At 41.7% G+C, this 26,437-nt stretch overlaps 1 protein-coding gene across 17 annotated transcripts in view; it reads left to right on the plus strand.

The window, feature by feature from the left end:
* The window catches only part of FOXP1 (forkhead box P1), a 382,295-nt gene that overhangs the window by 300,618 nt on the left and 55,240 nt on the right, over positions 1-26,437 (plus strand). For 14 of the 17 annotated variants that reach the window (XM_064667184.1, XM_064667183.1, XM_064667193.1 and 11 more), the window contains 4 exons: positions 5,814-5,951; positions 7,057-7,146; positions 12,479-12,638; positions 18,717-18,921. In XM_064667184.1, coding sequence (XP_064523254.1) covers positions 5,814-5,951; positions 7,057-7,146; positions 12,479-12,638; positions 18,717-18,921 — 593 coding nt within the window. The remainder of the gene's footprint in view (positions 1-5,813; positions 5,952-7,056; positions 7,147-12,478; positions 12,639-18,716; positions 18,922-26,437) is intronic. The other 3 variants (XM_064667192.1, XM_064667201.1, XM_064667196.1) reach the window with 1 other exon arrangement.

The following is a 26,437-nucleotide window of genomic DNA, read 5'->3' on the forward strand; positions in this document are numbered from 1 at the left end:
GAGGGTTCATCCTTCCTAGAAATCTGTTGGGAGTTTCAGTTCTTAAAAATCTGCCATACAAAAAAAAAAAAAGTCCCTCTGTGTAACACTTCCCTTTAACTCACATGAAACTCTGGACATATTAGACGTTGCTTGTTCAATCACGATCTTTTATTATTTAATTAAGCTCTCCGTAATGTATGTATGAATTAATACACAAATGTAAGGAGTCTGACACGATGATTATTCTCAGTATATTAAGGGTGTTTGGGAGAGAGGGTTTTGAGGGGTTTTCAAGGGCTTTAGAGGTATTTTGGATGTTTCTAAGCAGGATTGCTTTTGGTTTATTTGAGGCTTTTTTGGCAGAATATGTTGATCTAACATTTCCTTTCTTAAACTCTGGAAAAAAAGCAGATTTTTTTTTTCCTTTTTTTTTTTCCTTTAACTGAATCATTATAAAACATCACCAGAGTTCGGAACCATGTACAGTAGGTTAAAATTTTTCCTTTCATGCTAGAGAGGGAAACAAAAACTATAACTTTTAAAATGTGGAAAATGATGATGATAATCTCGAGGTTGAAATCTCACTCAGCTTATTAAAGGGATATTTGGTTGTGTGTGTGTGTGTGTATGTTCTCTGGTTTAGTCTCTATTTGACAAATGTTAGATGTAGAAAGGATTTAATTTATGTAAACTTTATATTTTTATGCAAATTAAATGGGTATTTATTATAGCTGAAACAATTATCCTGGCACTTAGTGAGAAACCTGGTATGCATGAGAAGTGGAAGATAAGATCAGATGTTTCATTCTGTAAACAAATACGAAAATATTCCCATTTTTCCTCAGCTAGAAGAGAATACAGAAGACAGCAGACATCCTGACATGCCGGGGTATGTCAGTATAGCCTATCGTTCTGCTTTCTGTAGGTCAAAGGGAGATCTCCCCTCCTGATAAAATATAATAAACAAAATTAAAATAATACAATGCTAATTTAATTTTAAAGAGGGCTCCCCCCCCTTTCTCTTTTAATAGGGAGTTGTATTGTTACGGAGAGAACAGTTATGCTAATGACAGACTACTTAGCTGATTTTACATTAATATAATAAACATTACCTGTCTTAATGCGCTGTGCTGTATTATGGCAAAATAACTAAGTCTAAAAGTGAGATTCCATTTCGCATAATGAACCAGCATTGCAGTTCCTGCGTGAATAATTCCGAGAGCGGCGGTTTTGTGTTGGGATCTTGGAGGATGAAATATTATGTCGGAAATGTTTTAGTCTCGGGGTGGAAGCAGGTCCTGCCTTCAGCACTTCTTGCTTTGCTGGGCCGTGCTCTGGCTTGTGGCATCGTGGCTCTCTGCTTGCCAGGCTGTCAGTGCTTTATCTTCTGGTTTGCATTGTTTCAGCTGAGGGGTTTTTTTATATTTTAAATGTATTGCATATAAGAGCTTTCTAACAGGACAGCTCAAGTTCATTGTTTGGTTTTGCTTGGCCGTAGCTATTTTTATTGTAGCCCAGTATTTTTAACTGTTCCTCAGCGACTTGCTCTTTCTGTGTTCAGCTGTTTTGCTCCGTTTAACTTTTATCACAAAAATCTTTAACCGAAGAATTGCTGTTTGGAAATCCAGGGTGCTTGGTATGAGGGCTTACTGAAATCAAGTTTGAACATAGATCACGGGAGAAAAGGATTTTCTGGCAGAGTTATTCTTTATGAATTAAGGAAATCTTCCCCATCTTCCATGCATGCCTGCTAACAGTTAACAGAACCACAGCCGTATCCAGCATCGGAGGCACAGGGTGTGAAAAGGGCATTCTTTTTTTTCCTTTTCGCTTCATACAAGATTAAACTACTTGAAATTATTTAGCTAGTATTTAATTATATTAATATCACTGAAAATGAGGGAATGGAGATGATTAAATAGGACTAAATCATTTTCATCCCTGTGACCCTTGTCTGGGTTGTGTGGAGGAGTGACAAATGCATCCCTGCTGTAATTTCGTGGGGAAGTTAAAGGTGAACTTGGTCCAAGTTTGTGGAAGTTTTCCTTGGTCCAAAATATGGTGTGTTTGCAGGGCTTGAAATGGGGGAGTGACGGAGGGGGCTGAGGGGGACAGGAGGGCTTTGGGGGATCTGGAGGAGCAGCAGGCAGAACCCTGGGAGAAACAGTGTCTGAAGACAATTGTGAGTATTAAAGACATTTTTTGCCGTTGATGGTATTAGCATGTCAGCAGGTCCATACTAGCACAGCTCCCAAAGCCAAATTGCAGCTGTATTTTTACCTTTGCTGCCAGGTTTACATGCAGCTGGGTATCTACCACACCCTATTGTTATCAGTCAACAATACCAAAAGTAGTTCATTAATCATATCAATAACAACAATCATGTTTCATGTGCAAAATAGAAATAAACAACTTGAAAGAAAAAATAAAAGATTGATTTCTTCTCTGCATGCTAACTTAGCATTCTTTAAATATATCTGCCAGTAGTTTAATTTGAACTTCAACTCCCTGAAGGCAGTAAGACAGAATTATTTTAGTTCTTCATAAACTGCCTTCTGTGATTCATTGTTAACTCATAAAAGACGCTCATTTTCATGTACTTAAACAGTTAAGTCATTTTTAAAGTTGGTTTCTAATTTTTTTTGGCAACACATTTAAGTTGACATCTGAGAGATAGAAATCTAAAATGAATTTATAGCTTTCGATTTAGGTTTCACTTACTATCAGACAAAATATCAGAAATAAATATTTTTTATCTAACATAATGTAAAGTATATTGCACAGTATCTAAAATAAAGTTTAGTTTTGACTGAATACACTCAAAAAGGGACCCATAAATATTAAGAGAGCTGTAGTTAAGAACTTACATGACTGTTTTAAATACTATTGATTTAAACCACTGGCTAGATTTTATGAATCAAAGTGTAATTTCCAAGCTTTGGCTATATTTCTCATCGCTAAAGCACTCTCTCTTGTGTGCCTTTAGCAGCTTTCCAGACATTCAACACGGGATTAAATGATAGTAGTTACAATGATCAATAGGTTAAGACCGGTACAATCACTCTTACCGCTAATGACCTCGGTAGTAATGGGTAATAAAGTGTGGGCTATAATAGCCTATTGCTGGTGCTGCATGCCCTTTGATTCCTAGTATTACCAGGGACTAGCTACATGGAAAAGTTGGACGTTGGGAGTTAAGAGAGTGGATATATAGGCCATCATTCTTAACTATTTAAAGTCCTCAGACTCTATGTGGGCCCACGCTCGTCCGGGATGTGCGTGGTCATTTTTAACGCCGTAGTTTCTGGTTTGTTTGAATTTGTTTGTGCAAGGTTTCCGTAAGTTGCTTTTGTGACAAACTGAAGTACAGGCTTTGGCTAAATGTGGCTGTGAGTTGTGTTTATAAATGGAAGGCAGCACCTTCTTTAGGGGTGCAGGTGTGGTGTGAAAATGTGGTTTCAGATGGTAAAATGAAGTTGAACGGGCCAATGCAAACTTGTACTTTATGTACTTGTACTCTGTAACTGTGTGCCATATATATATATATTACTACTCTTTCCTTTCTGGTTAAGTGCTTCTGTTCTTGCAGCTAAGAGATTCTTCACTGGAAGGTACGTGGCTGCTTTTCAAAGATAGGGCCCAATTGTCAGATTTGTCCCAAGATAAACGTGCATAAAGGCCATGGAAGTGAATGGGAGTTGTCCCTGCCCAGCTGACGGCAGAACGCGGCCCTTCAGATTAATCACCGATGTGTAGGGTTTACAGCACCCCACCCTATTCCTGTCTGTATCCCCGCTTGTCGTCATAAATCTGACTGAACAGTATTTGTCTTGTCTATCTTCCAAGAAGGGCACAGAAAACATACTTAAACATGCTTCCTCTTCTGTTTGCTTGGTCCAACTTCAATGAGAGGTAGTACAAACCCCAGGGTAAAGTAAACTTCTCTGGGGATGAGAATAATGAAGGTGAGTCACGCTTTGGGGTGAAGATAGTGACAGCAGGATTTAATTAAATAATTCTGTACTCCCAGAAAAGTTTTTAAAAGGGTACGGATTAAGATATTCTGAATTAATGGGATTACCCATCCAGATGACTCAGTGTCCTCGGAGCTGATGGCTTTCCCATAGGTGCGGGCAAGCGGCGCAGGCCACGGGCAAATGGCCCCTGGTTTTGGTGGTTTCTGGCATTTGACCCATAATTAAATCTCCGTTTGCCTGCATTCACACCAGCCTGATCCACATTAGCTGTGTGGGAACGTGCTGTGCCATGGGGAATGCTCAGAGGACCTCGCTGTGTCTGCTTTAATGGGATGTCGGAGGCGTGCGAGCCCTTGGTAGGCTTTGCTCAGGCAAATGTTTTTGAGGCAGTGTCTGTCCCTGGCACACGACATGTACACAACAACACGGGGAGATGTGCAGTGTACATGCATCTGACCTTCAGGAACCATTTTTAGTTCATCAAAATTAGTGATGCTGAGAAATCAGGACATCAGTGCATAATGACTGTGAAATTAGGAATGAGAGCTTGCTATGCAAATGACAGGACAAATCATGTGAAAAAGTCAAGATAAACTGCATATTAAGACATTATGTTACATAAAATTAATACTGCATTTCTCTCTTGCTTACTACTACACTGGGAGGGTTTTTTTTAAACTCCTTTATCTTCTGATCAGCTATTGTCTGTGGATTTTTTAGAAAGTGGTGCACAGAAAAAGTGCTAAACATATTATTACCTTTTATTGTAATACATGGGATGACAGGAGATCCTTTTTAGCAAAGTATATCCTTTACTGCTTTTAGTTTTGTGCTGTCATGTATTTGATTTGAAACTATAGAAAAGTAAGGTGCTTAAATATTACTGTTAAAACTCATATGGGTTTTGTCTTTTCCTCTATTGTTTTTTTTCCCTCCTTTTCTTTTCCTTTTTTGGGGTAGAGGGTAGAGGGGTGGGTTTCTAGGGAAATAGTCTTCTTGCATTACTGGGACTGACAAAATGGTTCTCATGTAGTCTTCAAATTAAACACAAGTGCAGTGATTATTTTGAATAGCTAAATTACATTCTAGAAAGCTTGCAGAATTCATAGCATTGTCATTAGGTATCCGCTTGAATACAATTTGTGTAACCTTGGCCAAGACAGCCTGTCATTTTAATGTCAGTGTTTTATCTGAACAAGACATCATCCTTTCAGATACAGTGTACAGGTTCCTTGCAAAGATGCCCGTGCAGAAACGTGTTAACAGTTGCAAATATGAAATGCTATCAAGTTCATCACTGTAGCTGTTTGTCACTGAAATGTCATGGAAAGCGGCTTTTAATGGTATCTCACATAATATGAAAGAATTGAAGACATCTGTATGCTGGGTGAATATGGAATGGTAAAGACATCGTGGTAGGGCCTTTCTGTAAAAATTGCATAGGAGTCTAGTGCTGTTATTCACATCACTGAGCCTTCCTTCAATTTTCTTAAAAACCAGTTGTAATAGGGTCTAGATCCCATCAGTGTAGGATATTTGGCTGTTGGATTTCTGTACGGGAAGCAAGGACTTTCTAGGAGGGAAAGGACCCGTTTGCAGATTTCTTGTAAAAATAAATTAACCTTTACCATACTGCTTGCTTTAAAGAATTTCCATCCACTGATGTTTTGCAAAAGGGGAATTTATTCACCAGAAAAGTGTAGACAGTACTTTTGTTCCTGCTGAGGTGGGCTGTAAGGATTCTCTTGCCTTCAGCTCCCTCAATGCCAGGTGTGGGATTCCCCCGGCGTGGGGATGCTGGAGGAGCCACAGGGATGCTCTCTGACCCCCTCTTTCTCTCATCTTGGCCTTCAGGTTCCAGTGTCGGTGGCTATGATGACACCTCAAGTGATCACTCCCCAGCAAATGCAGCAGATCCTCCAGCAACAAGTGCTAACTCCCCAGCAACTCCAAGTCCTGCTCCAGCAGCAGCAGGCACTCATGCTTCAACAGGTAATTGTTTCCTTAACAGCTGCTCAGATGGCCCCTATGGCTGCTGGAGGGCTTTGCCCCCCAAAACACTCCTGGGGAAGGAAGCTGCCCACATCTCAGGTCCAAACCTTGGAGCATCCATGCTCCAAGCTGAACTGACTGTTCTTTTGTTTTTAATTCTAGAAATAGCTGCTGGAAACAAATCCAGGGAGCAGTGCTAGGAGTTGTTTCCAAGATCAGCTAAATAATACAGATGCATATTTAAGTGTCAGGACTTCGGCAGATGTCCCTGTTGCTTTTGCCTGCATCCCTCGGAAAGCTTGGTGTGCCCTGACTAATTGGAATAAACAAGGTAGAAGGGCAGTGCTTCCCAGTTTAGACCTCGTTATGTCCATCTGGAACCATAAAGGACTATGGAAACGGTGGCAGTAAAAGTGGAGAGGTTGTCAAGCCTTAATCTGTTTGATTTCCACGAACATATCTCGTGTGGTGTGTATGTGCTTCTCACAGCCCATGGTCCTTTCTCAGCTGGAATTTGGCCACCGACAAGCCCCGAGGCTCCGTTATCATAGGGTTTGTCACAGCAGGGTCTCACAGACCCCGGGTGGGTGTCAGCATCCAGCCCAGCCCAACCTTGCCTGCTCCCTCCTGGCTCCCAGGCTCCCTCCTGCCCACACCGGAACGCTGCCTGCACGGTGCACATCTGGGGAGCGGGAGGAGGAGAGCATTTCCCAGGATGTCTATGCATGTATTGAACAACACTTAATACAGTCAAACCCTATCATTTAGAAAGCATGTGTGTTTCACAACAGAGATTCGCCAGGCTCTCTCAGCAAGGGCATTTTGGCTTTGTTGTTACAATCAAAGGTCATTCCTTGCCTTATTTTAATTAGTTTGTGTAGAAAATGGTATGTTTTTCATCAGTTCATTTTGGAGATTACTTTTCAAACGATAATGCCAAGAATAGTCAGTGTGCACTGAATTTATTGTTGAGTTTCAAACTAAAGGTCAGACCATTACAGATAAAAGGATGCTATTTTTCAAATCACAGTTTGTGTGTTACACCAAAAGGGACACTGAATTGGCTCTCCACTTTGTTACTTACCATCTTTCCTTTTCTTTGTAGCAGCAGCTTCAAGAGTTTTATAAGAAACAACAGGAACAGTTGCAGCTTCAACTTTTACAGCAACAACATGCTGGAAAACAGCCTAAAGAGGTACAGACAATACCCATTTTACTTTCAAACCACAGATCCCTGGGGACTGTCTAGTGGCTATTAAACTGTCATTCATCTTATAAATGATTGCACAACTGAACTGACTCTATCGGGCCTCAGCTTTCAGATTTAGAGTTATTGTCCTGTTTTCGCCTGTGTTTTCTTGTGCTTTCCATTTGCTCGCTGCCACATATTTTATAGCAGGGGACCAGGCCTTGCTGCTTGGTATGAGTCCTGGAGCAAGCATCTAGACTTGTATCTTGGGAGAGTGCTTTGGGAAGTTAGTTATGGTGTAGAGGGGAGGGGGCAAGGCAGCAGGCCCAGATACGGTGCTGTCCTTTCTAAACAGGGCAAAATGCTGAGAGACGTTGAGTTTGTGCTTGTAATTTCCCACTACAGAGGTTCTGGTTGGATGTTCTTCACAGCTGCACTGAACAGTATTGGTGGTGACATGGAGAAGAGGTGGCAGGAGACCTCACTCTGATGCCACCATGGTCCATGGCAAAAAGGGACAGGCCAGGGTAGCTCTGCCTGTCCTTTAAATACACTTCCCTTTCAAAATACCTGTCACATCCTAAACTTTGTTGCTTTTTGTGTGCTTAAATTTAATTTTGCTGCAATTACATTTTTTTTTAAGGCACCGGGCTCACCTCTTAATTTTCGGGGAGTTTGAGACTTTCCTGCTTAATCTGACATCTGTTCTGGCTTAGGTAGATCCTAGAAAGCTGCCTCTTGGCATGAGATGCTGAGTGATGTCCTGCGATAGCGGCAGCGCTTGTGTCACTTGACAAGGAGGGGGCTGCTCAAAGCACACACCAATTTCTGTGCCCCAGCCCCCTTGAAATTTCGGCAAATCGTGCCACCTGTGCCAAGTTTTAACCCAGAGTGAATTTTTCCAGCTGAGTTATAAACCCCTGAAAACAGGGGGGTTTATAATGGAAACGCTGACACAACCTTAGCCATAGCGCGCTTACGGGCGCCACTATAATAAAAAGGGAACAGATTAAAAAGTGTCTAAAATGTAAATCTAAAGGACTAACAGTAATTAAAATGGAAATGGCACAGGGAGGGAAGGCATGTAATTGTGAGATATCACTGTGCAGAATGCTCTCAGCTTTGTTTTGCTGGCTGTTTTTCTAATTCAGTAGGGCTTACTCATCAGTGGCAGTTCAATGCGCGTTAATGACTCTGGGATGCAGGCATCACTCTGGACAAAGAAATGATTATTGTGCGGTCAAAAGAAGTTCAAAGACAAGAAGGGAATTTCAGTTTTTTCCTTAGAGATCCACATTCAAGAGCATATAAATTAAGCCAAATGTTAAAAACCACAGTCTGAAAGCTGACTTCAAAGTCACAACTCTCTAATTAATGAACTGCGAGCTTCAGTTTGGACAAGTCGTGGTTTGATGCGCCCATAAATCAACATGACAGGTCTGTTTCACAGTCTCAGACAGCGCTTGTCATTGAGTCACATCAGATGTAAACACAGCAGAAAAAAGAGGGAATATGAAGGAGGTGCAATTGATCAACAGAATTGGTAAAAACCCACTTTTGAAACGCATTATGCATGATCACAGGAAATGGCGATAGCCTCAAGAGGCTTTCTCCTTCTGCTGTTGCTTTTTTGAATCAGATTTCTAACAGCCTTCAAAAGGGAGAATAAGAATTATGGAGCTTCTCCCCTGTGGCTGGCAGGCAATAACCCCCTGTTGTTATTTTGTGCTTCTTTCTTTTCAAAGGCGTCAAAATTTAGTTTTTTAAAGATCTTTAACTCTATATTTGAAGACAAACAATAAAGGGCTGCCACTGTCATTCTTATCAGTTACCAGGGATTGTATTTTTTCTTTCTGTTGCCACTTCTTATTAACCTCTTATTTGGTCTATTAGACATAGTTTTGAATGCAAGCCTGCATGCTGGGAGAACATGAAAGTTCAGATGAGCTCAGAGGGCAGATAAAGAAATTTGAAGGGGAAAGTTACACAGCAGAATGAACGATAAAAGTTAACTCTTCTAAATTGCTGTTGTCAGACAGGAGAGCATCTCAGACACAAAGATGAGGGCTCGGAGCTTAAAGAAAAAAAATACTTTGTGTTAAAAAAGACAAGAAGGGAAGTTAGACAATGTGATGGCATTTCAATATCTAACACACTGATTTACTGTGGTCACACTTCTGATATTACACTAGCGAAAGCAACAATAAGAAAGGACTCCTTCCTGTTTCAAGAAGAGCATTTTAACACGATAGCTGGGAAGAGAACAAGGACCCAAGTCTCTTCAGCTTTTTCTAGGGGTTTAGGGGTTTTTTTCTGATGGTTTTAGTATAGGCCCGTTTCAACGTTCATTTCACCCCAGAGGTTTGTTCAGCCCAGCTTAAGGAGTTTATTCTCGCTAAATTAGCATGGAAAAGGTGTTCTTTCATGATTTTATTTTCTTCCCCTCCCTCTCGAACTGAAAACTGACGGGCAGTGCCGTGGTAGGGGCCGGCAGCTGCCGTGCTAACGAGGGCCAAGCGTGTACCTTGACAGATGGAACAAGTGTATTCATGTATGGCATCCCCCAAGTCATTTTGTGAGTGCATTGTCCTATTGTACTGTCGTGAAAGAAGAAAAACACAACAAACCTCCCAAGCCCTGTTGGTCAAAAGGATCCGGCCCCCGAGCAGAACAGGCGACCCCAGTGAGGTTCCTGGCGGGTTTTACTTGAGGGTTGCGCAGTGTAGCAGAGGGTGAGCAGTGCCCGACAGCGAGGGGGAGAGGTGTCATGTGGGATTTCAGCCCTGTGCCCCCCCAGGCTGTCCTCCTCTGGCAAATTGGGGCTCCCCATGGCGAGGGGGCTGCGGAGGATCCCGCCTGGTGCCGCGGCGCTGGACGGAGAGAGCTGTTTTCCGAACAGGGCCATTTGTCCTCCGGCAGTGTGACAGTTTATGTTAGGCAGTAGGGAGTAACCTAAGAAAGGAAAACAGACCTTTGACAGAAGCTTTAGGGAGGGGATCAAAAATGCAAGTTTTATCAGGATATTTCAGCATTTTAACACTGACTACTGACCTGACAACAGGACTGCACCGAGACCTTTTTTGTATGCATTCAATTGTGAGAAGTAAACAAACTGCCTTGTATCCTGTGTTTGGTAACTGGGTGGGGAGCGCAGTTTGGCAACGTGTCTTGCTTTTAAATTCTTTCTTGGACAATGGGCCTTGTATACTTTTATATCCTGGCTTTTCAAAGTAGAGAGTGTTCAAGAGCTTTTCTTAGGATAGCTGAGAAGACAACCAAACGGGCATCAGTCAATTTATATAAAGGGCTTTTTTTTGTTAAAAGAAACCGCGTTCTAACTTTACACTCAGATGGCAAATAGGTAAAACACAGCTTATTACAGCTAGATTTTTATGTAATACCATTTATTATATATATGTGTAAATATATTAAGTATATATATTTATATTAAGTACATACATTTCAAAATTAATACTTAAGGAAGGAAACATTAGTTTAACTCTTAATATAACTGTTGCTGGGGCCTGTTTGCATCTGCTGCTGTGACACATGGTTGCAACAACTGGATGTGTCTGAGCAAGCTGTTGCAAAGAAATGAAAACTCTCTGTGTTTCAGAATTTCCGAACACCTATTTGTTTAACTGTGTTCTTGAAGTCCTCGATTTTCTTGGAAATAAGATACATTTATAAATAAAATCATTAGAATGATTGACTGTCAGAGTTGTAGGTATAAAGTTTGTTGCAGTATTTAGGTTGATGGGGCATGGTGGAATGAGAAGGTGGGGGTCAAATCCCTGGCTGGTGTCTGTCAGTCCTGCTCCAGTGGCTCTGCTGGGACTTTTTCTCTGTGTAACACCAGTAAGGAATGGGGCCAGTGATCCTCTGGCTTGGTGTCAAGGAAGGGTGACAAAAAGTTTGGGATCTGGCTGGGTTTTGTTTGTGGAAGTATGCAGTTTGGTAAGAGTTAATTTTCTTTCCATAATTGTTAGCCATAATGTGTATAAGACCTCCACCTTGATATGATTCCTAGCAGATTAGGGATATTAGATAATTTCCTTCTATTTATTGTACTACTGCACTGTATTATCTTTCTATCACTCAGATAATTACTAAGGAAATCTACATTAATTTTTTTTGGCTAGCACAAGGAACTGCTAAACACTGGCATGATGTATTGATGTTTTACACAACAAAAGTTTTCCTCCTGTCATTGTACAATAAATAAAAAGATATTTATCAAAATGCAAAGCCTTTCATGGATTTTAAAGAACAAAGCAAATAAAATACAAGATGAGCATGGAAGCAAAACCTAGAGGCTTCCTTAACTGAACAAAATTAAGGACTCTGAAGCCTGGAGTACTGTACATATTAAACACTCACATTCAAGTAAGATGTTGTTTGCTAAATTATGAATGTGTGTAATTAAAATCTAGTGGCTGTTTCTATGAAAGATTTACAATGTTATTTCATCGTTTGTCATGGCTAATTAACAATATTAGATGAAGTTTTTCTTCTTCAAAGGTCTGATTTTTTCTCATTTATTTATGTCAGAAGTGATAAACAGAGTAGTTAAAAGCTTCTCCGGGTACAGTAGTGAGAAAAGCAACATGTTCTTTTACACCTCGAAGGTTCAAGGTTCACATCCCTGTGGAGTAAAGCAACTCCATCTTCTTTCTAGTGAGAATAATTAAAAATTTCAAAGTGCAGAAGTAGCAGCCTTAAATACAGCACAGAATAATTCCAGCATAACAGAAAGTATTGTGGGACTTGATGGATGAAGAAGAGAGAGTAAGTATAAAATACCATAAATTAAGCCAGTTGTTTTGCTTTAATAGTTGAGACAGCCCTTGAATGAGCAAACAGAGCACAGTGCAGGGTTGTTTCTCGTTACATCTAAGTGTGATGTGATCGTAGGGTGTGATTCTCGCCTTAGACATGTTCCTTGCCTCGAAGAATTACCCAGGACTTTTAAGAGCTGCCAGCAGTGCTTGCTTTACCCACCACTGAAACGCAGCCGCTTCTGGGGTAAAACACAACCACACAGAGCAAGAAACACTGCAAACATTTTTAATTGGGGTGGCAGGAGAGATTTAGGTAGGATTAAAGTGACCGGTGGAGATGGGAATCTGTAGCCCTGTGGTTAGCTCTGGCATCTAAGCATACCTTGGGTTCTTTGACAAAGGTGGTGGTGGGCTTGCTGGCTTGGCCTTGATACTGGGTGACTGTGATCAGAAGTTAAAGTGTTTTGAGACAAGGAGCTCTGTAAATCTTACTCTGCTTTGCTCTGTATTGACAAATGTGCATTTTTTTTTTTTTTTTTTTTTTTTGTCTTTTCCAGCCCCAGCAGCAGCAAGTGGCCACACAGCAGTTGGCCTTTCAGCAGCAGCTCTTACAGATGCAGCAGTTGCAGCAGCAGCACCTCCTGTCTTTGCAGCGTCAGGGGCTGCTGACAATCCAGCCCGGGCAGCCTACTCTGCCTTTGCAACCCCTTGCACAAGGTAGGTGAGGTGGCAAAGCCATGGCATTTGTGCACACTCACATGGAATTGTCAGGCAGAGCGAGAGAGAGAGAGCTCATAGGCTCGTAAAATAATAAGCATGGAAAGATGCTGATGGACAGGGTGGGCATTATAAAAATATTTTTGGAGAGGGGCAGTGCTGCAGTCACGTGCTGCTCTGGCCGGCAGGGGGTTTGGAGGTCACAGGCAGTTAGCATAGCAATAGAGCTACCACTTGTACTCACCTGGGCTTGAAATCCTTCACAGGAGGAGTCTGCATTGATTCCTGGTGCTAGTTTCATGCCTAAGGGTTTCTCTTTTCCAGATGTGTTTATTGGGCTGTTCCTGGTTCCAGCCTGATGGGGGGCTGGCTCAGGGTGGTTCTGACCCACAACTGCCGAGCTGGAGAGATCTCAGTGCCCTTGGCTGTGGCTGCCAGGGAGAGGGGCACTGCTCTCCACGACTGCTTACACGGCCTTCGTGTTACTGCCTCTGTGCTTCACAGCTTCATTCCTCCCTCCACATGAGGCAAATTGGGATTAACTCCGTTTAATTTTAATGGTGTTATTGACAATTAGATCCTCCTACATCTTTATTCAGTCCTGCACTCTTCAAGAAGTTACTGCTTTGCTGAAATCCCAATTTATTTTCTTTTTTTTTTAAGACACTGATACAATGAAAGCATTACTTAAATCACAATACTTATGACAGTGATTATAACCTGGGGTTTTTATTCTCTTTTTTCTTTTTTTGGCTTAAATTTATAATTTTATTTCTTAAACTGGGTTTGTCTGTAAGCCTTGGGACATTTTAACAGACTTGCCTGAGCTATGGCTGCTGTGGTTAAGGCAGAGTGTTCAGAGTTGGCATGGCTCAGACATGCCATGGCATCAACCATGATGCTGGTATTTCTGAATAATCCTACCTTTGCCTCTCGTTGCCCTATAATAAATTTGAACATTCACCTTAAAAACTTGAGTCAGCCCATGCTGAATGATTTGGGATCTTCCAAGCAGCCTTAGGGCTGTTCCTAGTTTCTAAATCATATAATGAATTTACATTCAGCTCTGTTCAGTTAAATGGAGGGGACGAGATGAAATTGCTTCTGTTCTTCACCCTCCTTTTTTTACAGTGTGCATAGCTGCAAAAAGGAGAGTGAGGTGGCTGGTGAATATTAACTTACATGGATAAACAGAGACCAGATTAGGGAGTGGAGCCTGCTTTGCTGTGTGGCTGACATGCTTTATTTAGACTTGTTTTTGCCAGACCCAGGAAGGTATTTGAACACTTAACTCCCATCTTGAGAGACTGAGCTTTTGGGGACCTGACACCTCCCTCTGCAAGACTCAGTTTAGCTTTCCAGCATCCCAAAGCGGGACACCTGGTCTAAAGTAGTGCTGTGCAGGAGTAAGAGGATGATGCTTGGGAAGATGGTGCCCGAGTGGGAGCTGCAGGATCCAACCTGGGGTGGTACCTGGTCAGTCACCATTGATGTGCAGTGTGATGAGGAGAAGGCGTGAAACGAGTCCAGGAAAAAGGGCACGTAGATGAAATGCCATTTATGCTTGCAGAGTGTTGTAACGTGCATTAATTACGCTCCAGATTTATTGTTGGAAGCATCCCAGGCTGTTCCCACACACCCACCAGACTAAAGCTTCAACCTTTCTAATTTTTCCCACAGCTCCTGTACTATTAAGTTGGCTCGGTAAGGTTCATTGTGTAGTCCATCAGTTAAGCTGTCCAAAGGAGGGCAATTGGGCAGTGACAAGACACGCTCATGTGTAATGTGAAAGAAATGAATGTGGTGATGCATGAAGTGTAATCTGTGCGGTAACACATCGGAGACACCAGTAGGTAATTCAGCCGTCGTGGCATTGATTGATATGGTGAGCAGGGTAGTGCAACTATTAGTCCTCACCAAGGAGCGTATTTAAAACCTAAGGGGTGCTGACTTGCACGCCGGAGACGACATAAACATAAGCAGAAAGGGCTGGTTCTGGCAGGGAAATGAGCTGCGAGTGTTGGGGGCAGCGGGAGCCGGGAGCAAAGAGGGACTGGAGACTTTTCAGGCAGGTTGCAATACAGCACGATATTTTATTCTTTTTTATCAGAGAGATGATGGCTTAAAACTGATGTCATTATGAGGTTTAAATCAACTTTCTGCTTGCTTGAACATGGTCACCTGGGTATGGAGGTACAAGGACACAAAGAGGTTGAGCAACTCTGTTTGTCTTTGAGCCGGTGATACCTGGGGTTGGGAAATTGAGTTCCGTGAGCAGTAATCTGTCAACTGTCCCCACAACATACATTTTTTAAACCTGTGCCTACATTTTCTTTCATAATCAAGGGGACTAGTTGTCCTGAAAAATGCAATGAAGAGCCAGGGCTATAGTTTAAAATAATTGGTAATGGACACTTCTTATTTAAAAAAAAAATTACATCTCTCCTGCCCTTTTGTTTTCAGAACAGTTTGCAAGACTGAGACAAATACTGTAAATGTGTGTATAAAAGAAATAAAATCATCCCTCTAGTAACTGTAGCTGTGAATTTGGTTAAAAGCATTTTGCATTTATTCTTAAGTATCTGTAATAGTAATAAATGTTTCCAAGGAGGGAATGTTACTTCATAAGTGATATTTTCGTTATGTTTTCAGAACTAATAGATTGTTTAAGCTGTATTTTAGTTTCTTTTTAGTTTTCAATGCTTGCCTGTTGTCTTGCATAAAATAGCACATCCTTTAATGTTATATTTGTGTAATCTTTCCTGCTTAGTATTTAGACACTTCTATAATCTAGATTTTACATCTGTACATAGCAGCAATTTAAAAATAAACCCCATTTCAGCAGTGTACTGAGCTGCGAGAGTGAGATCTTTAGTATCTGCAAAATGAAACTGCAAATCACACTTCAGATCACCAGCGAGTGAAAATAATAGGACTGAGACATCTGGGTGCCTGATTGCTCCTGTAGATTTGGCAGTTTCAGGTCTGAATCCTGTTCTTGGTCTGTAGGAAGTTGCAGCCCTGGCAGCAGTGATCTCGGGTAATTGCAGCACGGTTCTGGGAATCTGACTTGAAATTTAGCTCTCGCTGTTAAAATGAAACTGTTAAATGGTAAATTACATAATTTATTGAGAGTGGTCGTGGATCTATTTGACTTGCTTTTACCATTTGTTCTATTATTTTATTTAACCATTTTGCTGGATGAGTGATGAGCACACATTTCAGCTGCCCAGTTTGACAGGCTAGTCAGGAATTCTCCCTAGAATTATTCTAAAAGAACTAAATTTGGAGAAGGAGGAGAGAGGCTATTTTTAATTTTATTTTATTAATCAGGTGATGTAATCATTTTTTTGGCAAGGGGTTGCGTGCTGACATGTATGACATCACAGTTAGCTCTTCAAATTAATGTAGCCCACCCTAAAATCCTTATTATCTCCAGCATTTCTTCCCCCACAATTGAGTATATTATATTTTTCTTTCCATCTGTGCTGTAGTTGTCATTAGTGCTAATGTGAGTTACACTTGGATAGGAAGTTAGAGCAAACACCTTGACTTCTAGGGGATCTACAGCGAGGTATAAATATCACATCTGTTTTAATGGCTGTAACACTTGCAGGCTTTTTCTTGGGATATAAGATTAGTAGATCAGAAGTGACCAGGAAGAGAGGAGAAAGGGGAAGGGGGAGAAGAGCATGGATGCTAGCCTGTGTCTAATTAAAAACCTGCAAAAATTGAGATTAAAAAAAAAAAAAAAGTCCAGTTATTCTTTCCCTATTTGCTTATTCTGGAAAATAAAAATAGGTGTCGGCTCATACAGTCTTATATCAATATGTTATCATCAACAGACAAGTCTATTCACTATTGTTTCAATTGAGTAAACAGTGTGTAAGGGTCAGCCGTGCTCACAGGTAATTGTTAGTGCACAGACAGTCCTGTCAAGCATGTTGGCTAAAAATACATCCCACACTGTCACTTTGCAAGGTGTTTGAAAATAATAGCCCCCACACAGCAAAACAGGACACAGGCTTGTGTACTGACCTTTTTCTTTGTTTAATTTGCTCGGAGGTTTAATTTCAGGGGACAAGTAATAATTGAATATGTCTAATAACTAAATGCTCATTTGGGACAAAATCCATCAAAATATAATTGGCATTTGGGGCTGATGAAAGGAAAATGACGTGGCTTTAGAAAAGCGGATGTGTCCTAAGAATATCTGATCACTTAATGTATAAATTGAAGCCTCTTCCATAATATATATTAATTGCAGATACTTAAGGATTTTAGCATTTTTTTGTAGTGAACCGTTACCGGAGACCAACTGTTTTTGTTAATGCTACTCTGGGAAAGGCGGGGAAGGTTATTGGTCTGTCGTGCAATAATTTACTCCTCTTTGATATGCAAACGATCCACGGTGAATATAAAAAAATCCTATCAGACTCATTTCACAGTTCTTAACCACTTAGATTCTCTGGAGTCTATCGCCTCATTAGACCAGTGCTCTCCAAAGCTAGCATAATTAAAATCTTTAACAGTTTAGCAAAGTAAAGATGTTTGGCTGATCACGTTGAGATGATTATCTATCCATTGTATTCTAAATGACAAAAATAAATTAAATTTAGACCTTGGCATTTTTTATTATGTGTTTCAAATGAATATAATGCATACTGCCTCTTTTTTTTTTTTTATTTCAGTACCTTAGGTTGGGTGAGGTACATGCCTGCGTGAGCTGCTGCTGTACACTCAGAAAATGGCAGGTTTCCTTAGGATAGCTCCAGTGCTACAGCATGGTGAAACAATGAACAGTCACCCAAACGATGAGCTGGAAGCACAGTGATGAGAAACCTCTTTAAAAACACACAGACACTGGCTATTATTATTTTTTTTTTTTCCCCTGAATATTTGAGTGACGTGTCTCTACTGCTAATTTTTTCCCATGGCCTTTTCTGAAGGAGCACTGAAATAGTCTGCTGTGAGAGAAACTTGACTTGTTTGATCATGTCACAAACATCAGCTTTATCCAAAAGCATGATCTCAGCTTGAGCACATGGTTCCCCTTCCGTTTGGCCCACTGGAGTTTGCAGTTTTCTCTTGCATTAGTTCTTGAATGTTGTCTCCTAACCCTGGTGTCCACTTTGGGACATTTAGAAAAATACAATTTTTTATTATTATTTTTTTCTTGACGCTTATTTTCTGTTTTCGTTTTACTTTTGAATGGCTCATTAGCATTGATCTAAGAAATGACAGTAATAATAGTGTTACTTGTATAGAAAGTTACACAGTTTTTCGGTAGACACATCCATCAATTAAGTGAGCAGTTCGAGAAACCAAAATTAATGAGAAAGATAGGTGTGTTAATGAAATAATCATAGTATAATCAATTTGACTGTTAAAATTTGAAAAGCATTTCAGGAAGACAATATGAATTCATAATTTATGTCTAAAAGTGATTAATAAAAACTGTATTTAATAACAAAGCTATTTGTCATCATTTAAAACTTAAGCACAAAATTAGTCATATTGTGGTTCATGTTGTCATAATAATAAAGCTGAGTATTTTTTTCCCTGAGACCTTCCTTGTTTTTAATAACAGGTTAGAAAGTAGTCACTTTCCTTAAAAAAAAAAAAAGGAAATTAAAATTGGGGAAAAAGAAAGAAATTGAATTTTTTAGCTGACCACAGAGTCGCCCTTGGCCACCTTTGCTGTCAGCCTTGCTGTGAGTGCTGGGGGAATTTCTGCCTGTGTAGGGATTCTGGATATGGGCCCTTTGGTCTAAGAATTGCAAAAAAAATTAATAATTAACATGGTGTTTTGGGTGGGTATGCTGTTGTATGGATTCCCCCCCCAACCCCCTCGATTTTGCATTACATGAGTGTTGCAGGTGTCACACCAGAGCGTGGCAGAGCCGTGCTGTGCTCAGTATTAGCATTTAGTTATTAAAAAAAAAAAATACATGCGCAAAAACACACACAGGCAAAACTAACACTAGGCTTTGTTTACTGACTCTTTGATTTAATTACTGTTTGAAGACGGCCGAATTAGCTGTTAATTGATTTAATTATCCAATTTGTTTGTTTCAGGCATGATTCCAACAGAACTGCAGCAGCTCTGGAAGGAAGTGACAAGCTCGCACACAGCGGAGGAGGCAGCCAGCAACAACCACAGCAGCCTGGACCTGTCCACCACCTGCGTCTCCTCCTCCGCGCCCTCCAAGACCTCCTTAATCATCAACCCACACGCCTCAACTAATGGACAGCTATCAGTCCACACTCCTAAACGGGAGAGGTAGGTCCCGGGGGGGGGGTTTCCACACTGGGCATCTCCAAGCGATGGCGGAACGGGAGCGGTGGCCAACAGCCTTGGCCTCGGTTTTGTCCTTCCCCATCTTGCTCTGTCTGGTGTTGGCGTGGTTGAATAGAGTCTCTACTGGGCAGAATATGCTCCTTTTGTTCACATCTTTATGGCTTGTTAATTGGATCAATGTGGGTACAATTAGCTAATTAGAAGTGCATTGGATAAGCATATTGGGGAAGTGTAAAGACTGTAAGCTGGGGAGTATTTTGAGTTTTGCATCGGGGTGATGGTACTCTTGATGTGCTTTGGGTTTGCATGCTGGAGGTGAAGAATAAAATCTGTTGGTCAGTATAGTATTAATTTTTCTGCCAAATTTTGGTGCCCCATCTCATCTAACATGTTTGCATTTTCTTTTTTTACTCTGTATTTACCTGCTTTCATGAGACAGGGTAGGCTTGAGTTCACCAGGTTTCTCTAAAAACAAAGTGGCTCTTTTTTTAATGTGCTGATAAAATTAGCTAACTGGTATTGTTTGGCTTTTAAAAGTGTGAGTTAATTTATACTTGCTTGGCTTGCATTGTTAAAAGAAATGGCTTAAATCAGGGGTTGTCTGTTGATGTGCTTCTCGGTGCAGGCTCTGCTTTATTCCAGAGGATGCTTTATTGCAGGTTTGTTTCTGTACACCCCCAGATTTCACTGAGGCGTGTCTAACAATGTAACTTTTGCTTACAGTGAGATAGACAGGCCCAGGCGTTGGGGCCGTGGGTGCCAGTGTTGGCTGCAGCCTCAGCATCACTGCTGGAGGAGGAGGAGGAGGAGGAGGAGAGGAAGGGTCTCGAGGGGTGGGCGCAATGGAGAGGACAGTGCTCCTTTGCATTCAGGAGAGTCCCTTTGCCCATCTAGAAATGTTATAGCAGACACCAGTGAAAGCTGGATTTTATGGAAACTGATGGCTTTGTCTTTCCATCCTCCTTTCATTCATTAGAAAGAGGATAATGGAATTTTTAAGCCATAGAGTTTGTATTTCTGGTGGTCTGAGAGTAGATTGATAGGGAAGCTGTATAAATACCTCTTACATCTTTCTGATATTAAGAAAATGGTGCTGTTGAGAATAGATAGAGTTTAAGGGAGAGCACACCCACTGTTGGAAGAACTGCTGTGTGTGTAAGGCATCATTTATATACCCATTGAAAGGATGTGGGGGAACCTCAGTGAATACATTTATAATGCATGTAAATGCCAAGGACGTGGTTTTCATGAAGACTTACATGGGATACTAAAAACAATTTGATGTTTATTAAACAATTAAATTCCCTTTTTGCTGCATGTAGAGCTGAACAAGATGGGTTTATGAGTTTTCAGTAAATTTTTTATTCATGTTTTTCTTACCGAGTATATAAAATAAAACCCCATGTAGTGAGATGGATGTTATTTCAGTGAGTAGCGGCACATGCTGTCTGCTAATGGCAGTCTAACCCAGGAAACAGATTCAGTTCAGTTTGCAGTGGAGTGGAAATACAGGAATCTGTTCCAAAGAAAGAGTTTTCTCTGTGTATACTGTTGAGCAGAACTGGAAATCCATGTGTCTGAGTCCTGTAATTGTGGTCTGGAGACAGTTGGGATCTGCAGACAAGGTGATACATATGTTTTTATTAGTAAAGTTCCAGATTAATTAGGAAGGCATAAACATGCCATGGTGTTGTTTGAGATTGTCTTAGCTTAGAAGACTTAAAATCCTCAGTGCCTGAATCAATAGCTGTATTGTTAAGCTTGCTGTATACTTTTCTTGCATATCTGTTGAGTTCTCTGCAATGTCAAAATACGAAAATAGATATGTTTAGGAATACAAATAAGAGAGCTACAGGCTTTGCCTTATCCTGCCTGTGTTTGGTACATGGAGGGTTTACACCATCCATTTGCTGCAGTGATTGAATTACATCTTTATCCATAAGTGGAGCGGGAGACTACAGACAGGAGAATGCCTCCTGATGCACTTAAGGGTTTTGTTGCAGTCTCATCAGGCACTGTGGTGCCTGCCTGGATTTCATGTGACACAGAAACTCCTTGGTGAGATATTCTGCGCCGGTTTCCTTTCTGAAATGGTGTTTATCTATAGGCAGGGAGTTTGGGGTGGGGAGTGAGCAGAGAGGGAAGAGTTGCTGTGCTCTGCTATCAGATGTATATTTGAAAGCTCACAGAAGGGGAAGTTTTAGTGCACTTAAAAAAGAGAGAGCACAGGCATAAAGCAGGGTTTTGGTAACTTTTTGATTGCCGAGATTAAGACTAGAAAAAAATCATGGGGCTGATGGGAGCTTGAGTTTGCTGGACTTACAGTGAAATCCATGTATAATCTTGTACCCAGCTGGCTCAGCAGAACAAATACAAGGAGACTGGGAGGTGCTCCCTAGTCCAGGCTCAAGTCAGATGGATCTGTGGGAAGGGCTCGCAACAGAGGTATCAGCCCTTCTGCCTCTCATCACACAAGTCACAGCTCGGCTAGGCCAGGGCAGGTTTTTAGGTTGTGGCTTCCTCCCCTCATCTCTGCACCTTCTGTGCAAGTGGCTGTTAGCTCTGGTTTGATACAACCAAGAGCTATTTATTTAGATTTAACCAACAGTAAAAAGCACATAATAAAAACTGTAAGTGTCCTAACAGTTAAGCACAGCCCTATCATAACGACTGCCCAGCAGCAATAAATAATCACATACAGGTAACATTAACTTTTAGGGTGTGCTGTAAAGCTGTTTTCAACCCCTTCCTCTTGGGCTTTTGAGAAGGACTGGACAGCAGGAGGCAAGTTGCTTATGTGGGAGTTACTATCATCACTGTCATCTCTGGCACATGTCACTGGGATAGTTCAGGCTGTGCTTTACGGGGTTCCTGATCCCACGGGTCAGGTTGGGAGGCTGCTCAAGACCTGCGAGACGGGAGGCACCTGCGTTAGAATCAGCGGGCGAGCGGCAGGTCTGCTGTGTATCTTGGGTAAAAACACATTTTGGTTATAAACAAGGGGTTTAAAATAGCAGGAGAAATAGTCATTGGCTGCTTGGCGTGCCCACGCGTCGCTGTGCCGCGAGCCCAGTCTCAGGGTTGTGCACAGAGAGGCTGCAGTCCTGCTCACGCTGTGGGGGATGCAGCTCTGGTGACACTGGTGACTGTGGGGCTGCTGTGCTTGGAGCCAAAGGACAATGAAAATTCTCCTTTATGACTAAAAAGCAAACAGCGGGTGGGTGGCCAGAGTCACCTGGGACGCTCAAAAAGCAAAAATGCATTCAAAAGCAGGAGGCATCCTCCCTTCTGGGCAGGGCCCAGGGAGCATTGTGGTGCTGCTCTCGGTTTCTGTGTGCTCTGCAGGGCTTTCATGGGAATGAAACAATTCCAGCTATAAATAATGGGTTAATGCTTTCATTCATTTGGGCTTTAAATGTATATTACATCTATGCTTTTGTCCCACATTTCGCCCAGTTTCTGTAAGTAGCAGCAGCAGCAGCTCTGGGGTTTGGTGCACAGCAATCTGTTAAGGAGATAAATAATCTGCTTTGGCATGACACTCCTACTCTCCTCTTTAATTTGTCTTACACAAGGAAAATTATAATTAAATCATTCAGGGTAAACCCTTGAGTGTAGAGAAGGAAAAAACACACTTTGGTAAAGATTGCCAATAGAGACCAACTTCCCTGTTGTGCCGTGCAGAGACATTTATCAATATTCAGCACTATTAAAGAGAGAACATTTCGTGTGATTTGTGAGGCGGATGCCAAAGCTCAAATCAAGGCTTGTTAAGATCCTTTCCCCATGCAATCATGGGCATTCAGCATCATTAGAATTCAGCACTGACTGTGTGTTTCATGCTTTGATTTTACTCAGACAATTTAATAATGTTTATTGTGCTGATTATATATATAAATTCACTCAATGCAATAAACATACCTCAGTCATCAGTACCCTAAGGGAAATATTTAGTTATAGATACTTGTATTCACTCAGGATAAGGGAAAGTGAGACCATCAACCAGCATGCAAACCTCTCATCATCTTATCAGCATTTGGGTTTCTTCAGAAACAAGCAGTTTCTCTACACAAGTAAATAAATAAATAACATGAGCCAGTTAAGTACATCTGCTGTGCTTAGAAATGTCAAGGACAGTGCCCGCTTTCCATCTCGCTCCACTGCATCTTATTTGGGGGAAACTGGATTATTTTCTTAAAAAGAACAGCAAAACAAGGCGGGTGGATGCCCGGTCACTTCAGGTGACTATTGACTGTATAACCTGGTGAGCATTGGGCATCCTGAACCTGCATGCTTGGGAATATTCCTGTTGTGAGTAGGTTTGGGAGAGCAGAACAGTGCAGAATTCATCACTGCTTTGTAGTGTGCAGAGGTTGCTCCGGTTTGGGCTTGAACTGGGAGGTCTGGGGGTGCTGTGGAGCAGCTGGGCACCTGTGTGCTGGCCCCATCCCCTGGTACCGTCCTGTACTGAGTGCAGCAGAGCCAGGATGGTGGAGGCTGTACACAGACAAGGGAGTTAATTAAGGTTCAGACCTGTTAGTTTAAGAAACAGAACTTGTTTACCAGAGGTTGCAGTTAAAGGCTACATGTCCAAGAGATCTTTTGCCATCTGCCAACAGCCCTATGCTTGGGTTTTGCCCTTAACACATAGGCAAGCAGCCATCTCATAGGAAAAATAGATGGGATAAACAAGGGGATTTTAAAATTACTTTTTCTTGCCAGCATGGCAGGAGGAAGGAGTCTGGAGAAAGCTCTGAAGGGAAGTGTGAGGAATGGCGTGGCAGACCACTGATCTGCTGGTTAGGCTTAATGCCCCATGTTTCACTGTTGTTATCTTCCATGCCAGCTGATCCTCCATCAAAATCCCAAGGCCCTTAGATGAAGGCATTAGGATTCAGCACAATTAAGAATTACAGACTTCGGTCCATTATTAATGCTCGGGATGAAACAGTTCAGCCTGCAGTCCATATGCTCCCAGGGCCTGATCCTCTCTTGGCCAGGCTCTCTGTGTAGTCCTGGCATTCGTTCTGCACTGGTGCCAGCATCAAATCTGCTCATCCATGTCAGCTCCCCTCAGTTGCTCCCTGCAGTTGATTTTAGCTCATTATACTTTACCCTCAGCAGAGTTGAGTTAGATTAGGTTACCTCAAATCCAGTCTCCTGTAAGCAGTCGGTGTTCCTGGGACCTTTCCTCCCAAAAGGTATTTAGCTGCCTCATGTTCTCAAACTCCTATCACGACCCTTGTGCTGTTACCCACGGTCTGAGCAGCTCGGGTGCCTCCATGCAGCTTCCTTGCTGTGGAGCCGGGTTGGAGTCAGAGACTGGAGCCCAGATGCCCAGCTGTGTATCCAATAAACCATCCCTTTCTACACGGCTCCCTCTTCCCATGCACCTCCAGCAGGTGTGATGGCTGTGGGGCTGGTTGGGCTGTTCAGTGACAGTGCCACAGGAGAGCAGGGCACTGTCCTGGCCATCTCCATTTATTACATACAGGTACATCCCATAGTGTCCCAGTGCCTGATCCCTTGGCCCTCGCTCCCCTGCCAAAGCAATTGCCACCAGTTACGGCGTGTGCTCCCCTCTGAGTCACTTCTCTGTGACCAGCTTTGAAAAAACACCAGCCGTGACTCAGACCTGGCATTGCTAATCTCCAGTTTTAAGCCTTATCAAGCCTTTTTTATTGTTCGTGCTTCTCAGATGCGGGTGTGGAGCCTCCCTTGCGTCGCCCGCACCCACCGTCTGCCACGGCACTCTTGTGTTCGAGGAACCTTCTGCTAAATCAGTTGTACAGTTACACTCGTTCCTCAGTCTGCCCGGGAGCTCTTTAATCAAATTATGGTTTTCAAGGAATTCCTTCACTAACCCTGGAAAATCGCTCCTGGTCTGTTTTATTTGTTTTTTTTTTCCCTGCAAAAGATGCAAAGTTAAGCAGCCTGTGAATATTTGATGTGGCCCTTGGCTGAACGAGGGTGCTGGTCGGATGCTTGGGAAGCTGCTCCGGCGTCAGGGAGCTCCTGCACACCAGCGCTTCACTGCTGTCTGGTCCCATGTAATAACCGTCAGTTGTACAACTCCAAACACTAAGCTAATGTATCAAAAAGCACTTAAAATAGATTGGGTGAGCCTTGGCAGACGCTTAGCAGAACTTTTCCAATTTTTAGCATATGTATTGTTTTATTCCTCCATCTGGCCAACAGATCATTGTTTGATATCTGAGTGCTTTGCATATCTCCTCCCTTTTCTTGCAACTGAGATACTTACACGTGCATTTAATACAGCTTAATGCTATTTTTACATACCAGAGAAATAGCTGATGGCTTTCTGTTAATTGCATGCACTTTGCAGTTAAACTTTTACTAAAACATTCCTGTCTAAATACTTAAAGTCCAATGAAAATTTGTCCTCTTCTTTTATTAGAGGTGTTTATGTACTAGTCTTAAAAAGGGACCTGGTTTTGGTTTACTGCACCATGGATTCCTGTTTCTTTTTATTTCGTCCTGTGTGCAAGTTGTCCTTCCTAAGCATTTGCTCGAAGATCTGACTGTCCTGAATAGCTGAACAGGGACCTAACGAAGAACTGTGTTACTTTTTTATCATACATAACACAGCCTGAGAGTCTAAAGGAAACACCCTTGAAAATGCCATAGAAGTAGAGGAGTTAGGTGACTTTTGTGTGACTATTTTCTCTGCTGTTCAATAAAAATGGAGCAGTTAGTATGACAGCTGCTATATCATGTTATATTGTACTGCTAAGATATTGAGCAGCATTTAAAGTAAAACTCCACCATTAAGCTGTGTAAACTTTATCCATTTCACTATGGTTTAATGGAAAAAAAATGAGTTTCTCAATAAAATGACATCATTTTTCCCAGGTTGTAATGTTCACTTTACAACTGTTTTTCTTTAATTCAGTTTATTTTACTTTACTTTTTCTTGGCATCCTTTTTTTCTTGCAGTTTGGAGAGGGGGAAATCTCTTTTCACAGAGCAGCTAGGTGCTGCTCAAACCTCTCTTCCCTTCTTTTCCCTTCTCCCCTTCCCTCAACATCTTGCGCTAATCTGGAGCTCTATTTTTGTCAGGCAGACAGGGTTGTATTTTCGAAGTAGTGAGATGCACATTGAAATTTGGTAATCGGGATTTGTGGCTCTACCTGCCGCACATTGAGGGGTGGGGGAAAGAGCAGGAGGAAAAGCATTGCTTGCTGCTGGAGCAACGTTTGTGGAATGCCATGGGGTGTTTTTCTGTGTAGCTGTTGTTGTTAAGCTGGGAGGACTGTAATTTTTTCTGTGTGATAAGGAAAATGTATGTATATTATAAAATATATTCTTGTCATTAAAAGGATGGTATAAGCCCAGGCAGGGAAACTGCTAATATGTGTTGCAGCTTGTCATTTTGGGCTGCATGAATAAAGAGGTGAACTATTCCTTTGGGAAACGATCTCGGGAACTGAGCAACAGATCTGCTAGCCAGCAAATTCTTCCTAACTGTAATTTTCCT

This window comes from Pseudopipra pipra, chromosome 11 (assembly GCF_036250125.1).
Source record: "Pseudopipra pipra isolate bDixPip1 chromosome 11, bDixPip1.hap1, whole genome shotgun sequence".
In the NCBI taxonomy this organism is placed as follows: Eukaryota; Metazoa; Chordata; class Aves; order Passeriformes; family Pipridae; genus Pseudopipra; species Pseudopipra pipra.